We start from the raw sequence: 17,257 nt of genomic DNA, 5'->3' as shown, positions 1-17,257 counted from the left end.
TAACAGAGATAAATGTGTGCGTGTATAGGCATACGTTTTCTCTGTACACAGTAAGGTAAATGCTAAGAGCAAAAGCAATAAAATGTCATACCAAAGATTCGTTTAGATACTATTGATGCAAAGTATGACGAAATAAATGATTTATAGATAAATTCGACATGAGTACTTCAATGCTACGGTGCTATTATTTTTGTGTACTGGCTCGCTTTGGCATTCTCGTCCACTTTGATTTGTATGAAGAATTTGATATCATTATTTAACAGCTTTTATCAAGCTTAAAATTATAATAAATAGAAGCGACTATTTCACGACTATTTTTTGAGACATAATTCAAACCGATAGTCATAGTAGTTCCAAAGATATTCGATATTTTCAAAACCTCCAGCTATAATCCTCCACCAGGGCTGCAGCAAAGTACCTTTATATCTCTGCTATCTTTGGACGACTATTTCTGAAATTTGGGAAGTCATTACGACTATTTCACGACTATTTTTTGAGACCTTAACCAAGTCGATAGGCCTTACCGTTTGTTCTGCAGAGGCTGGAGGATTATAGCTGGAGACCTCCAGCTATAATCCTCCATAAAGTATAGCTCTAACTCCGAAAGTATGATACGACTATTTTTTTGGAAAACACGACTATTTATGACTATTTCATGACTAATTTTTGGCATCATCAGAAATAGTTTCTATTGAGTTTAAATTTTGGAGGATTATAGCTCGAGGGACGTAATAAGATCAGTATTTACAATCAATGAATTATTCAAAACACATTGTTTCCTAAAACTGCGATGTAAATAAACATTTAATTCGCCAAATGGCTACGAAACCCGAATATGTATCGCGTATTTAAAGCGACATCAGTACCTATAGGAGAGCTATTCATTCGGATAAATAAATTATTATAATACGAGCATCTAATAACTAGATATATATTATTTTTTTTATGTAGCCTGCATCGTGTCCCACTGCTGGGCAATAGATAATAGATGGATAATATGCATAGATTTTTCAGACAAAAAAGATCTATATGCCAAAAAATATCATCTAAGAATATCAATGAATAAATCAAAAAATAAAAATAAAAAAATTTACCTATAATTATAACTTAGCTTAAAACAAACCAGCCATAAGACTGAAGACTTACTTTTCCTGCAGATAGTTCCATCGGTGCCCTGTATGCAGGTGAGGCCGGGGCCGCAGCGCCCGCCCGCCTCCCCGTCGAGGCTGCACGGCTCGTTCACTCCTGCGGGGTAGGCAACGGCAACGGTTACAGCACGCACAGAAGGGCTAGCACGGGCCTAAGACTCGCATATACAGTGTGTTGCAAAAAGGGTATACTAAGCCGAAACCTACATGTGCAGCATGTTATATCCAAGCCCGAAAATTAAATCAGAATTTCAATATTCGCGAAAAAATATATACATTTTCCATAGATACTTTGTTGGTCACGTGACTCTTTACTATGGAGAATGAGATTTTTATTCGCGAATTTTGAAATTCTGATTTCATTTCGGGCTTAGAAATAACATGCTGCACATGTATCATGCTTACTCACATCGCGCGGCCTCGACAGCGAGCACGACGTGGAACTTTTGTCACGTCTTGTACCTCGTGCTAGGCTAGCAGAAGTCAATATGTGTACGGGGTTGAGTCAATTAGGTATGTAGAGGACAAAGGAGGGAGGAAACGGGCGTAGAGAGCATGGAAGCTAGATAAGCCTTAGCTTATGTTTCATTTAATTATAATTAAAGTGTAGGTACCACTGATTCCAGTAAATGTTTTCAAAACCTGCCAAACTAAAACTTATTTACAACAATTTTCTGGAACTAGGTACGCTGTTATGAAACGGCCAAACTCAAGGCTTTCTTTAAAAATATATATAATATGTATAGGTAATATTTAGAGCCACAAATGTTTGTCTGTTAGTCACGTATCGATAGTTCTTGTTCCGATATTGTCGTGCCTTGTTCTTAAGGAGGTTTAAAAATAATTAAAGCCAACAGGTCACCTGTACCCATTGTCCTAAGGTCACCCTCAAAAACAGGGCCGTTAAAATTTGGTTATTTTCAATAAGAATATTAAATATACTTGGTTTGTTCTTATGCCAGCGAACATTAGAACATGTTACGTTTTGTCATTTTAGTGTTTCGGTTTGATTAACTCGTTAGTGTGTATCTATTATCTAACGTAAGCCTATCGATATAGTTAAGCCATAGTTCGATATTGTACAGTATCTATAATATTGGTAAATAGTAATACCATCGATTTGGCACAAAATAAACGATTTGTAATTATATTGTTTTAGTATTTATTTAAATATCACCAAAATTGAATTGTAATACGTACCTAACATTATGCAAATGAATCCAGACAATGTTTGGTCAAAGGGCATATTGGATTCTTGCTGGGTTAATGTAGCATTGTCACTTTTCAAAACATTGCTACATATCATATTCGCATTACATATCGAATATGTAGGTACTAATACTTACTTACACTAAATCATTAAATATTAAGTAATTAACCAACATGTTCAGCTGAATCTGAAAATTAATAAAATATCTATTGAAAATTTAAAATCCCCATGCGCTTAAAGTTTTGAAAGCTCAACTCTAGTTTCTATACTTTCGAACACATTGATAGCGATTTATAAATATGGTATATTATAATATTATTAATTTAAATAAACAGGATTTTTCACGGTAACATTAAAATGTCCGTCCATTAGGTAGTATGTTTTAAGACTTTTAAATGTTGCTTAAATGTGTTCCAATTATAAAACCCCAGTGTCATAACAAGATGGAAGAAACATGATAATTATAATGTATTTACACACATTAGGAACTGCATTAAAAAGAGTTTTTTATTTAGTGGAAAAACGAGTAAGAACCTTCATTTTTTAAATGTTTTAAGAACGATAAGATTCGGGTCCATTTAGTTTGCTGCCGCGGTCTCACTGACCGTGTGAAATAAGACCTTATGGTTGGGTTTGGGTTCTAAAGAAATATCGTCCGGAAAGTTGTAGATAACAGAGGCAGTTTTTGAGTGCTCGGTCCCTGATTAGCATGGACCCCGACCCTTTCGGAAAATGCATCATATATTAATAACATGTCATTAAATTTTATGCACCTCTAAGTGTTATTTTGCAAGTCTACAGCTTTAATAAATTGGCAGAACATAACAAGTTTATGGGTAAACTTAGAGCTTTTGAGATGCTCGGAATACTTACATGAGGAGTTTCATAAAAAAATATGGAAATATTCGTTATTACACTCACGTGAAAATAAACAGTACCACTTACAAAATGCAGATATCAAATGGCCCTAATTTTTTTGAATATTTAATAGGAAAGTTATACTTACAAAATATTTACGTTTTTAGTTGGTAATATTCTGGTGCATAGTAAAATGTACATAAATATTGCAGAAGGCGTCATTAAGTTAGTTTTTTCCGTTTAGAAGTGATTTCGTGATTTTCTCAATTGAACTTTTTCATTGCATTAAATTATTACATAGGGCTACGAATACTTATTGTTTTTCGTAAGAAGCAGTATTTTATTTGCTTATTGTTTGATTAAAAACTCAAAAGGGTAGTAAAGTGTAGGCGTAGTAATTTATTAAATCCGTTTCACGTCAAAGCAAGCAGTAAATTAGTGATTTAACCATTTCAAGTTGAGATTAGAATCAAAGGATGTATAATCATTGGGTTAAGTACAGGGACCGACGGACAAATTTGCCAATTTTGTGCAGGCTGCACCTAATACATACAATATTAGACATTTTATTCCACTTATCTGTGTGACTACCAAACCTCATCTTAAATTATTGTTATACTAAAATTTCAGAAGGCCTGGTTTAAAATACTTAGGCTGAAATCAGACGGAGTGCACCACGACAAAAATTAAAATAAGGTAAATTGTAATACTAAACTGTTTTTGGAATTTTCGCCCGTAATAAAGGATTAATAAAATAATTCCCAAACATACGATGAAAGTAAATACCATCTCGGTCCTTCTCAAACACAACATAGGACACGACCGTTTACAACCCGTTTTACAAAATGGGACCTCTTTTTATTTCTACGTCTTTTTTACTGAGGAACTTAATCTGTTAGCTTGAAGGGCATGGTTTTTGGGAATTCTAAATATCACTTAAATGGTTGTTGATTATGAGTCGCGTGGTTAGCTATGCATCTGTGATGTGTGTCTTTAAATAGCCGAAAATTTGTAAATTCAACAGGTTTACTTTATACTCTGATGTATTTATGTTGCGGGAATAGTCATTTATTGTAAGTTCAGGCTAGTTTAGTTTTCAGGTAAAAAAATAAAGTGGATAGGTATTAGATTATTTGAATTTGTTTTAATTTTGAGGACTTAAGATTATATCTACAGCCACTACACAGCATAAATAAAGAATATATACCCTATCTGACATGAGAAAAAAATTATAATAAGTAATTAATGTTGATCAAGAATTAAGTTCATGCTTATGTTTATGTATTTAAATGAAAAACTAGGCAATAACGTTACAAAAATATACCGTGATGCTTTCAGACATTTGTAAGATTCAGGCTGTATAAAATATAGCTACATCAAAACACTTATTAGGAGGTAAGGTAACGGGTCCATATTCCGAGGTAAATAACAACATTTGAAAGTAAGTAAGAAAAATAAGCATTTGTAACCATCAATATTGATGTGAAATATTGTCTTCTGTAAGAATATACGTTAAATTTTATATTTCTTAACACAGATTCATTGATAACACATTAATTATACTTAAAAAAATATAATTTATTACACATGTCGATTTGCCCTTATACCGAGGTAGGATTATGGTTTCTTCCATATACCGAGGTAGCCTGTTCCATATTCCGAGTTAGTCCTGTCAGTGGCTCCATGAGTGTGGCCATGAACATAAGGAAATTACAATCTAAAATATCGATATACTTTTTTAACCCTAAAGTACTCCAAATAAATTTAATTATTCTAAATAGTAGTTGAAAATAATGAAAAGAATTAAATACTCTCCATTTATATTGGTTTTCGTGATAATTTCTATTATTTATGTAACATTTTCATAATTCATTATTGCAACTGGTAACATTGGCTAGAAAAAATATTCATAATGCTTCTATGATGTTCTATGGACTTTTCCAAGCGATTAAAAAAAAATAGAGTAGAGATGGGGTAAATTGATGAAATAGTGACAGTAATCGAATATAATCGATTATTGAACTCGAATGATTTAAACATTTTTTACTATAGTTTTTATCTAAGTAAGGTCTAAAAATTTTCCACGATATTTTATGTTCTTACTTAAATGTTTAAAAGTTGATGATACGTAATAAAAGTAGATGTGTAAGGGATGAGGAAAAGTATCGAATACTTACAAAAGCCAAATACCTTATCAGTACTAATTTCCGATGAGTACCTAATGTATTTACCATAAACGAATATGATTATAATAAAAGTATCTACCCAGGAATCGATCCAGCATCGATTATTTTTTCATTCAAGCATAGGTCGGAAGCAAGGAACATTGCACTAGGTACATCTCTATGGCGCATGCGCGCTGGACTGGAGGCGCGCCGGCGCCATGTTCAATTTTCCGCCGAAAAGTTTGCCGCTATTCTTTGAAAGTATTTTTGTTAAGTCTTTACATTAGAAAACAAACATCTTTTATTAAATTATTATGTTTGTATTTGCAATATGCAATTGGAAAATCGATAAGGTAAGCTTGTGTGCGAATTATTTTAGGAAATTACGTAAAATGGAAATATTTTTATGTTTTTATCAGTAATTTGGCATCAGTTTAGTTACTAACCTAGGTTTTTGTTCTAGCGTTTTCGTTTCTAAACTCACTAAGTTTTGTGAAAATGGGTACCAACTTATAAGGATAAGCTTAATTCTGTCAACTATCCATACAATTTACCTACTTACTTTATTTTTCAGTGACAACAACAAGAAAATGAAAAAATCAACCAGACCCCTAAACCAAACATGAAATGCAGTATACAGGACATTCATTTATCTGGGAATTCTGGGATAACAATATTACAACGGCCATCAGACCTCGAAGTAGAAGGATAATGGAAATAAAATAAAGAAATGAAATTAGGCAATTGTGTATATAAGTGTTATATAAAAACTCCACGGTCGTGTGTGTTATTTTATTCACCCAAATAAAGTTTTACGTCTACAAATATCTTTCTTTCTTCTTTTATAAAGAGTAATAAGTAGGTAGTATCTAGTAGTAGTTTCGTAAAGTCAGGCATATCTATCCACACCCCTTTTATATTTAGGAAGAAAGTCGCTAATTCATCTTGATTTTATGGTTTGATGACGGCATCGGATGACACTGCGAAGGTGTGATGTAGTCATATTCCGATTTCCGAGGTACCTACCTATGTAAAATGTCATACTCCATGTTAGGGGTTCAGCAAGTATTTTAATACTCCATATTCCGAGTTATCAAATTATCGATTTAGAAACAACATAGATTTGTTACTCAAATCATACATAAAATATTGGTAAAATTATGTATAACTTACGTTAATAGCGATGAAATAACACTGTTTTTTATCATTTCAAATATACATACTAAGTTAAGGTTTTCTATGTAACCATGATTTTTGGGTCAACAATTATCGTGTCATATTAAGATTCCTAGAGGATATTTTGTACCGCCGAATTAGGTTATAAGCTTGTCACGTTCATCATTATTATTATGTAATCAAGCATATACTTCAAATGTTATTATTTGTAAAGTTATAAGCTAAAAATCATGACATAGTATTTTTCCTTATACCGAGGGTAACTCGGAGTTAGGAACAACGTATAAAAATCAGGCCCTTATACCGAGGTATTTTGTTTTTGAGTTTAAAGGGGTTAAATTAGTTTAAAAAGAGTTAAAATTTAAATTTAATGTAAGTATAAGAATATAATAAACTAAATATAAACTATTTACAAAGTTGAACGTCGTATAAATATTAAAAAACACAATTATTAAATATGGCTGGCCTTACGTAAGCCGGGTCGCGTTTATGAAAAACATGGCGGCGTCGCCCTTACGGCACATTACATGAGTTTTTAGTAATTTTAGGCAATTTTAAACATATTTACTACATCAAGTAGTTTCAGTTAAAGATAATGAACGATTAAATGTAATTTTAGAGTATCCAAACCTATTAAAATGAGTAATAATCATGAAAATAAATATAACTCGAAATAAGGACGCCATTTTGAATACCGCGATATATGGACCCGTTACCTTATCACTGACAGTTTCAGACAGACGGACCATGAAATCGGAGAAGCGAATTGTAAATCAGAGCCGTCCCGGTCTGTAATATCCTGCGATAGGGTGACCATAAGTCATTGTGGAACTCGGGATTTTTGTTTAAATATTAAAACAAACACTGATTTGACACACGGACAACCACAACTAATATCCAGAAAATAATACAATGCAAAACAACAACAAATACAGACAATAACAAGGTTGCTGTCCAGAGCGTCAATAAGGCACCAGCTAAGCATGTGCTGTGTTTTTCGGCAAAAAAATTTTTTTTTAATTTAAATAATGTAATTTATAGGTAGGTACAGCTGATGCGGTACATATGTATATTATTTTTTAGAGGTATAACTAGCATTTTCTTTGAATGACTGTACATAAAAAGGATTCCCTACAATCTATGTATTTACATTTTATGTATTTTAATTTAATTTGCCATTTTCAAACTTTACTGTTGTTCCCATTTAAAGCTCAATACTCATAGTCACCCTACCACATCATGAGCTTTTAAGCTTTATCTAAAGGCGTGCGTTGTCCAAGCTTTCGGACTTGTCACTAAAACGTTTAAGGCTTTTAGAAGACCCTCCATTTTGTACTTAAAGACCACATTATTATCTATCACCGTAGTCTTTTTTGTCGTTTTAAAGATGTATGTGTATGAAGTTGAAGTAGATTTATTATTTAATCCTCCGAGCTTAGAAATAAAAATATGTTCCTTTTATATTTTGCTTAAATAACACAACTTGAGTCTACTGATTTTGTGGGCTTCCCATATTTATGCGATGATTTTTAGGCGAGGTAACCAAGTAGACTGGTACTCAAGTAGTTGGTGGATTGTTGATATCACTATTGAAGAAAAGTTTATGGAACCTAACCATACGTACAAATAAGAACAAAACCAAAAAATAAAACACATACTTACCTAACTATATACATGGCGTGGGCTTGACCATTAATCAAATGCCCCCAGGTAGGTAACACACATGAATATTTCAGAAACCGAATACTTTACGAATTCTTAAGGCCCCCGATGAAATGCCAGAATATAATCCTCATCATATTTGGACATGCTGATCATATCTCGCGTGAGATGACTGCATTCTGATACTGATCGGGCATTTAGTTACTGAGATTCAGCATCTCAATCGGAATGTTGTGGCTATTTGTTTCGATTCGTTCGTTATTTTTCGGTTTTAATTTTAAAGTTGCCTAGAATGAGTTGATCTCGATGTAGGTTAGGGTTGATACAAGACTTATCATAAGCGAAAGTCAATTTATCTACACCTGTAGAATCGTTTCGTCTTCAGGTATTTTATAAAGAGCTTCATTATTAGCAAAGAGATTTCTAAAAAGGAAAACTACGGCAATGGATAAAATTATGTTACTTTACTTAATATCTTAAAAGAAACACAAACAATTTCAATTAATCATTATCGTTGTACGAATTCATGCAATTACATTTGTTTTTTTTTTATCAATATTTCGCAATATCAGTTGCGTCTTCCGCCTACACGCTGGAAACGTATGCAGAGGTCGCCGTAGGAGTTCATTAGTGTTCTACTTGTCCTAACTGATCATTACGGCAACCCACGCGATTATCAGCTTGAACTACGCACCTGTGACTGTATCGCGATTTGTATGAAATTATATATTATTTTATTGTGTTATGAGAACTGTATTTTTTATTGTAAGTTTTGCTCATTTACAAACTACAACTATTGAGTTTTTAATGGTCGAAGTAGCATAAGTATAGGTACGTCATATTTTTTTCATACTCACACTCTTTAACTGATGGTTTACCAGTAAGTGAAAGTGATAGTATCAGGTTTATAATTCCATATTACTTAAGTAAAATGTCATGTTATATTTGTATATACTTATTTATACGTGAATGTATATTTATAAATAAATGAATACACAGAAGACTGATTAACCCAAATGAAATTTAATAATGATCAGTTTGAACGTTACATAAGATCAGTTCAACCTGCCATTAGTACTAGATAGTAAATGGTACAATCTGCCCACGTTAATAAATTATTGCCTAACGATCTCTGTTTGCTTTAATGTATCACTTTATATCTGTAAATCCATACTAATATGTATTTAAACATGTGAAAGTGGGTTTGTATATGTTATGTCCTTCTGAGAACATTGCGACTGTGCGATTAAAAGTTATAATTTTTGGTAGGAATCATGTTATCGGGAGATTGAGACATAGGACTTTGTCGGGGAATTCCCACGGATCAGTGAGGTTCGCCAATTAGGATCAGTAGTTATGTACTGTGGACTGCGTAATATAGGTATACCTATAATCTGCATGATCAAGGAACATAAGTATACCTCTCTAACGAGAAGTGCATGATGTAGGTTTATGTGTAATGTGTGTTGTATGGTTTAGTAACTATTTAATTTACTTATAATGCATGCTACATTAGCCTGTTATTGAAGATTATCATTAAACTATTGTATTTTTATTAAGCATTAATTTAATTTAATTTTTGTTGGCGAATCATATAAATAAATAAATAAATTATTTTTTCTTGTACTAAAATGTAGGTAAAAATGCAAGTAATTTTTCGGAACAGACTTGGAAAGAAAATATTATTATGGTGACTTATAGAGTTATTATTATTTTTTTTACTCTTTATTGCATACACATAGAAACATACAAAGTAGGTACAGATCATTGATCATCAGTTAATGAATGTGGTTACCATCAGCATAGTTATTTAAATATTAACACTGTTAAATTATAATGACTTAATAAGTAGGTACTCATTAGGTAGTTTTCAGTTAATTAAAGTTGACTCTTCTTAGGCGAAAAGTCCGCGATTTACCTGAAAAGATAGAAAGGATTCATAAGACATACATATTATGTACAGTGAAAAATAAAATTAATAATTTAATACACTCATGGGCAATGAAAAGGTTCCTGTCAGAAAAGCATAAAATTACTTCTAAACGGAAAAGGCTTACTTAATAACGAGTTCTGCAACATTGAAGTACATTTAACAGAGCCTCAGGATATAACCAACTAAAAATGGAAATATTTTGTTATATTTTACATTAAATCTTTGAAAAAGTGTGGGTCGTTTGGAATCTGAATTTTGTGAGTGGAACTTTTTCATTGCCCAGAAGTGTATCAACCTTCAGTAATTTAATGATAATTATAAGCAGGGGTAGCACAATGTTACCCAAGGCGTGAAAGTTCTTCTCTCCGGGCATAAAAAGAGCTTTTTTCAGGAAAATCACATCTAATTTCAAAGCCTGAGTGATGAAAGGGTTTTTTTTCACGGATTAACATGTAAGACATTCAAGTTAAAGTATGTAATTTACTTTTAACACATCTCGTAACATAGTTTACGCTGAATTTACCTTTGTATCCTTAAAATCTTAACCATAGTGTATTTTTTCATCAGATCGTAGGTAGGTACTTTGTGTAAATAAATAAAAGCAATAGGCACAAGTACCTATATAATTTACTAAGTCAAAGAACAAAAAAACGCAATGAAAGTTAATTTCCACTGTGGGTCAAAACAACAAAGGCCCTCTATTTCGAACATTAATTATGAAATAAAACTATCAGGGGTGCGTAGGACGTCTTTTGAAGACCTTTCTTAAACATGATCTGGGCGAGCTCAAATAGCCTCAACTACCTTAACATTAAGGCGCACCTAATATCGTAAGGCTGTTTTACAAACCCACGTTTTTCGACACTAGTGATGCAGTGTGGGCGCTGCCTACGAGTGACATAAAAAAAGCTACGGAAGTTAATTTCTTAATATGTAATACTACTTTCGCGATGGACTCGGTTAGCTGAGCCTGATCTTTCTTCAATACAAAATGGAAATTTATAACACCTCACTTTCAAAGTAAGCTCTTATTTTGCATTAGTTCGATTGGAACATTTGTGACTTTATACATTGGTGCAATGGTTGTCATTAGGACGAATTTAAAATATTTATAAATCCCCGTTTGACAGTAGACAACATGGGGACTGATGCGGACAGTAGGTCTATAGACTACAGTAGGCTACATATATATGGATTTCCTTTGCAGTCATCAAATATCTATTAGATAAATAGGTGTATTACTTCAAGCGGTCCGTGTATGGGAGCCCTAAAGCTTCAACAAATTACAAACAAAATATCAAAGCACTGCTCTTTTTTCGGTTGAGGTTATAAAATATTATACCTAGCACTAATATTTGCTTAGGGACTCCGTGTAAATTTTTCCATATGAAATATTTTGGGTGACCTTCTCCAAGCAATAGTATTGACAATAAGCTCTTTGATAGCGTTGCTGAAGTAGATTACGCTTATCTCTGCGACTTACTTTGCCCAGTTAGTTTGCTCTATATTCTGACTATCCTACATCGAGGATTGTAAGGATTATTCTTCCTCTATGCTTACAATATTATCGGCTTATGTAAAGTTATGTTGCAAGGTTATACGGTAAAGTAGAGCGAAATAAATAAAATTGATATTTTTTTTGCCTATGGATGTGTTTTTTTATTGCATTGTAATTTATATTTCCACTTGCGTTAAGAAAAGAGACAAGTAGAAAACCAGCTTGAGCAGTTACCTATTTCACCTATTTTACTGTTTTTAGGGATTAAAGTTTCAATTAGTAACAAGGAGATGGGTAACTTAGCTAGTTTTACAGAAGTAACTACCCATTTTCATTTATCATCGATGAAATTAAATTAAAGAGTAGGTCGGTAGAGGTTGAGTCTTACTAAAATGTGAAATGACCTTGTACCCATTTGATATATATTATCCTATTCCTGTGGGACACAAATCCTTCCCGTGATGTTTGCATATTGATTCGTACCGTAAAGCAGATATGTTGTAGATAAGATGTGTGCCTATCGCCACTACACGGTCGCCCGAAGCAAGCAAATCCAAATAAATATTTACTTATGTTGACCTTACAAAAACCAACGCATTCATCATAATAATTCGGTAAACTTTTCTGTTTTGAAGAATACATTAAATTTTGTATCTTTAATACCGATAAATCAACTCTTTAACGCTTTATAGTGTATAATCAACGGTATACAATGTTATTTTGGGAATATATTATACATTATACGTTAAGTTAAAAAGGCTACGCATTTCCCTGTATTCAAATGTCATCGGGTCGGAAATTATGAGCCGAATCGATATGGGTGGGTTGGCCGAGTTTTTACTGCCTATTTGGAGATTATAGGCAGGTACAACATCATTACACATTTGTATAAGACTTTACTATAGCATGTTTGCAAATGTCACCACGTGAGGCCTTCTAGAACAAATATCTACAGTTACTCGTTTACACTACCTATGTATAATATTGCTAGAAAATTTTCGTTTCTGAAGGCACCAAATTTATATTTCAAAACATATTCCAAATGAGTATAGTTTTCACAGTAGGACTAAAACTTAAAACTTTTCGTTTAGAAACGGTATTAAACCTCTCATAGATGATCCAGATGTATATCTATTAGTAATGTAATTCAATAATCATAACTTCAATTACAAAAATACACTACGTAATCAAACAAAGCTTCTTTAACCCTTTCACGACCACTGCCGTTAAACTTACTGTGACAAGTCAAAAGCTTAATCAAAGCCAGCCGGTCAATAAGTAAGAAAGAAAGAAAGAAAGAAAGCTGAACGTGGGTTGGCGCGTGCCTCACGACAACATAAGTAACTAACAAATGGAAGATAACTTATTGTATGACGGTCGCCCATATATGGCCGCAAAGGTGTTACGAAAACGATGTGTTAACTGTTGTTTAAGAGATGTTTATTAATTTGTTATATGATTATTGATGGAGTCTTAGTTGGGTAAAGTATAGTGAGGTTTTTTTATTAGGATACCTTTGACAAATTACAAATTAGACTTTTTTTTGGTTTTAGGTGTTTTTTAGAAAAGAATAGAATAGAATATATCTTTATTGGTCCCCACAAATTAAAACATACAAAGAGAACTTATAAACTAGGAATAATAAACAATAGGTGGCCTTATCCTAAGAGCGATCTCTTACAGGCAACCGTCTTTTACTGTAATTTTATTTTTTATGTTTAGGAATGGCTGCCAAAATTTTGTACATTTAAAAAAAAGAGGTACTTCAGCTTATCTTTATATTTTTTTTAAATGTTTCAGTCCTAGCCATATTCTTGGCAAGTCTAATAGGTAACTAACATGGACTACGCTTTGATTATAATTAAGTATAATCAAAGGGGCTACTTGACGGCTGTGAATAACATAGAGTCTATTGATAACGTTTACATACATACTTAATGTACATTTTAATTAAGTCTTTCTCACATTAAATCCATAACCTACATTTTATTAAAATAGATTTTTACTAAAATATTTTTCGTTACATATATTTAAGTTACAGTTGTAACTGGCCAAGTGCCGCGTGATTCTTAATCTAAAGTCGCTTTTCTCGACACCTCTTACTATTAAAACTTACGATAATGCATTTGAATTACTAATGAAACCTTAATTAGTCACTTAAAATTTTGTAAAGAGCGGATGTGCTTAAAAATCACCTTCTAATTCGCCCCCTCAGTTTTAACATTTGATTAAATAAATAACACCTACGAGAGAGATTTAATTAAAACTATTTGAGAAAGACGACATCTCTACGCTTCAACTTCAAAGACGAAGCTTTTAAATTTTGACGCGTAAAATGCATTGCCCAATTCTGTGTAGGCTGTACGCAGTGTGTCTAGGTTCTGATGGTATTATTTCAAATTGAAAACGACACTTTAGTAAGTAGAAATTAAGGTTTACATTTGTTTGTGGTAAGTTTCACCGGCAGTTGCTAGGTTGGTTCTGTTGCAATCGACGCGTGCCGGGTTTCCACTCAGCTTCAAAAATTGTAGTTCATGATTCCGTTCAGAAGAATCTCTACCTTATTGCTTCGCTTTTACTAAAGATTTTTGTTTGAAGAGTTATGGCGTTTAGAGCTTTTATAGTATGAGCAGGGCTTGCATCGCCACGACCAACTTAATCCTGTAGTAGGTGGCGATGACGTCGTCTCGCAGAAGGTTTGATAGTAAATTTAGGTCGCACTGTATTCCTTTGACTTTCCGTTAAGCCATGATTTCCTAGTACTTGTGTCTAGTGACGTCATGACCCATTTCTGACCGCCTATAGGCTTAAATAAAACGGTCCGGGTTCAGCAAACATTTACTTACTTTGAATGCTTGCGCACTGGGTATATTTGAATTAAACATTTGAAAGTGCTGTTGTTGTTTATTATTATTTTATGTACTTAACTGTTACTAGGTAAATCCTAAAGGAAGAAAAGCAGGAGTCGATACCAACTTTTGAAAGTTAACCTTTCATTTTTAATATGTAATGAACGAAACTTTGTGATGAAGCGTTACAACGTTACATATCATAATATTATCTAAACATATTTAAACATGTATAATGTATAAACATATTTTTATAATTACAACTAATTAAGGTTTAACACCTCCACAGCCTTTCTACAAACGACTGCTCATCACAAGTTTAAATCTCAACGTTTACCCGAAGGCAAACTACTTGGACCAGTATTCTCTCTCTTTCACCCTTGTCCAGAACTCTATCTGTCTCTGTTTCTCCAACCATGGAGGGACTTCTCAGAACTTAGTTTTATTCTTTATTCCCTCTGATAGATGATATCAGTTCTGTCGGGGCTTGTTTTCCGTGTAAACGGCTGTTTTAGGTCGTTTTTTATTGTTTATCCTTTTTGGTCCGCGACAGAAATTGTCTATGGCTGTACGGATTAGATTTAGAGCATGTTTTGACTACTGCACGAATGTGAATGCCTGCGATAAAAAGGTTCCATAGGTCCGGTAGTTATTATTACTGATAAATTCGTAATTCACAAGTTAGGAAGTTTAGAATGAATATAAATTGCTATAATACGGTAAACAAAACTGCATGCAATTTAATTAACATCGGAAAATATATAAGATATGCCAAGACACCACTGAATTCGATCAGAATTTATACAAGTTTTATGCATCCATCAATTTCTATCTAAGATCTAACTTACATTTTACAAAATGATACGTAGTTTCTGAGATTATAAGTATAGCTTATCGAAATGTCATTACCCTCTTATCTCAATTGAATCGTAACGGATTCCCTATCTATACTAAGGCGATCAAACAAATTATGTTTTATCGGAGAACAACATTGGCTATCTGTTGTTTACTATCTAAAATATATATTTTTGTGATACCCTGTTAAGTAGTCGGTTGTACAAGATTGAGAAAGTACATACCTATTATAGATAAGTACATATTAAATGTAACTTATAGATATAATATCAGTTATCAATATGGGTGCAGCTATGCATTTCTGGATGCCTTATAGCTGCAATTATTATATGAACTCTTTTCTGAATAAATGATTTTATAGAGTGTTTCTATGCTTATATTGCATTCTACACAATACCTATTAGTATTTCTTAAGAGATACCGATTGAATTTAGAATTAAGTGATGTTGAGCATAAAATAATGACTAGTCAGTCAGTCACTTTACAATACAAACCTTGCGTTTTCAATAAACTTTGCATTAATAGCCGTTAGCTTTTTTTCAAACTTGGAACAGCTTTAAATTAACCGTTTTCGGCACGAGTCTGTAATGTGTAATTTTCTGCATGCGATGAGTTCGCTCTAAAGATGCCGTCAGCATTATTTATCGTCACTTAACTTGGGCAACATTAACCGCCCAGCAACACATTTTTCAAAATGATGTAGGTATGTAATTCAAAATTTGTAAGAATTTTAGAAATATAGTATCCTTTTTATACGCTTAGATATCGGTTCACTTAAGTAGACCAGTTTACCGAATCATTTATATACTAGGTAGGTATTATGTATAAAAAAACTGTAAACACATATACCTACTTATGTTAAATTTTCAGATGCCGAAATTTTTGGTCAGCTTTCGTGAACCGAAACGCACTTTACTGTCCACAGATAAGATATCTGGTCCAGATAACATATGTTGGTTGCAGTAGATGCATGTAGGTATGTATAGGTACATTCGTTATTTACCTACTTTTCACAGGTCAACAACTTTTCTAATCTACGCGTCAGTTCTAACACATTTTGGTATAGTAATTTGAGACAGACTGGACTACATTTTGAAATAACGTCATCGAAATTTGTCGCTGGAATTTTGTGCAACGAAATTGTGATAAGCATAGAGAGTAGTGGGGTTTTAGGGTTCTGTACTTCAGAAGCTAAAATGGGTTCCTTATAATCACTTTGTTGTTCATGTTCAGGATTTTTATGTTAGTAGGTAAGATGCACAAAACCAAAAACTACCTTAGAATTGAATACTAATATGGGGGACCTCGGCTTTTATTCATTAGTTACATAGTTTCACGCAACTTAAAAATACTTACTATTTCCTATACATATTTTTTCAATAAATCATTAGAGTTAGTAAAGTAAGTTCATGCTTAAGTGTTTTTTCCCCAGTTAGAAACTGGGTTTTAAACTAGCGTGCTTGAGCTACAACTTAAATCGTGGTTATTTTCATAATTATTGCGTTGTTCTGGGAATGAAATATATTATCTTGAAAGGAGGCTCTGTACTTATCTTACTGGAAATGTTTATCTTGTAGATACAAGTAAGTAGTTACGAGTGTTACATCCATAAAGCGAGCTAGTTGTGTTTAAAAAGCTTTAGGTTTGTAAAGAAAGGAAGTTTCTTGCCTTTTGGTAATGTTACGGTACAACACAAATGTAGATAGATAGATAGATGGAAATTATACTTATTCTTTATTTATTATTGTTGCAACTTAGTTAGGATTCAAAAGGTATTCTTATCAACTTAAAGCGATCTTTGCCATACTACCTTTGGATCCATGGATGAACTAAGAGATTGAGATTGGGTAAAGTGTACAAACTAAAGTACTTTAGTATACTGAGACATGTGGCTTCTAATTTT

At 32.9% G+C, this 17,257-nt stretch overlaps 1 protein-coding gene across 1 annotated transcript in view; it reads right to left on the bottom strand.

Moving 5' to 3' along the window:
* The window catches only part of LOC105385471 (epidermal growth factor receptor), a 99,845-nt gene that overhangs the window by 28,391 nt on the left and 54,197 nt on the right, over positions 1 to 17,257 (bottom strand). Inside the window, exon 2 of the mRNA XM_048632865.1 lies at positions 1,147 to 1,245. Within this exon, the coding sequence (XP_048488822.1) occupies positions 1,147 to 1,245 (99 nt within the window). The remainder of the gene's footprint in view (positions 1 to 1,146; positions 1,246 to 17,257) is intronic.

Source organism: Plutella xylostella, chromosome Z, assembly GCF_932276165.1.
Source record: "Plutella xylostella chromosome Z, ilPluXylo3.1, whole genome shotgun sequence".
NCBI lineage: Eukaryota > Metazoa > Arthropoda > Insecta > Lepidoptera > Plutellidae > Plutella > Plutella xylostella.
This window is presented reverse-complemented; position numbering and strand designations above follow the sequence as displayed.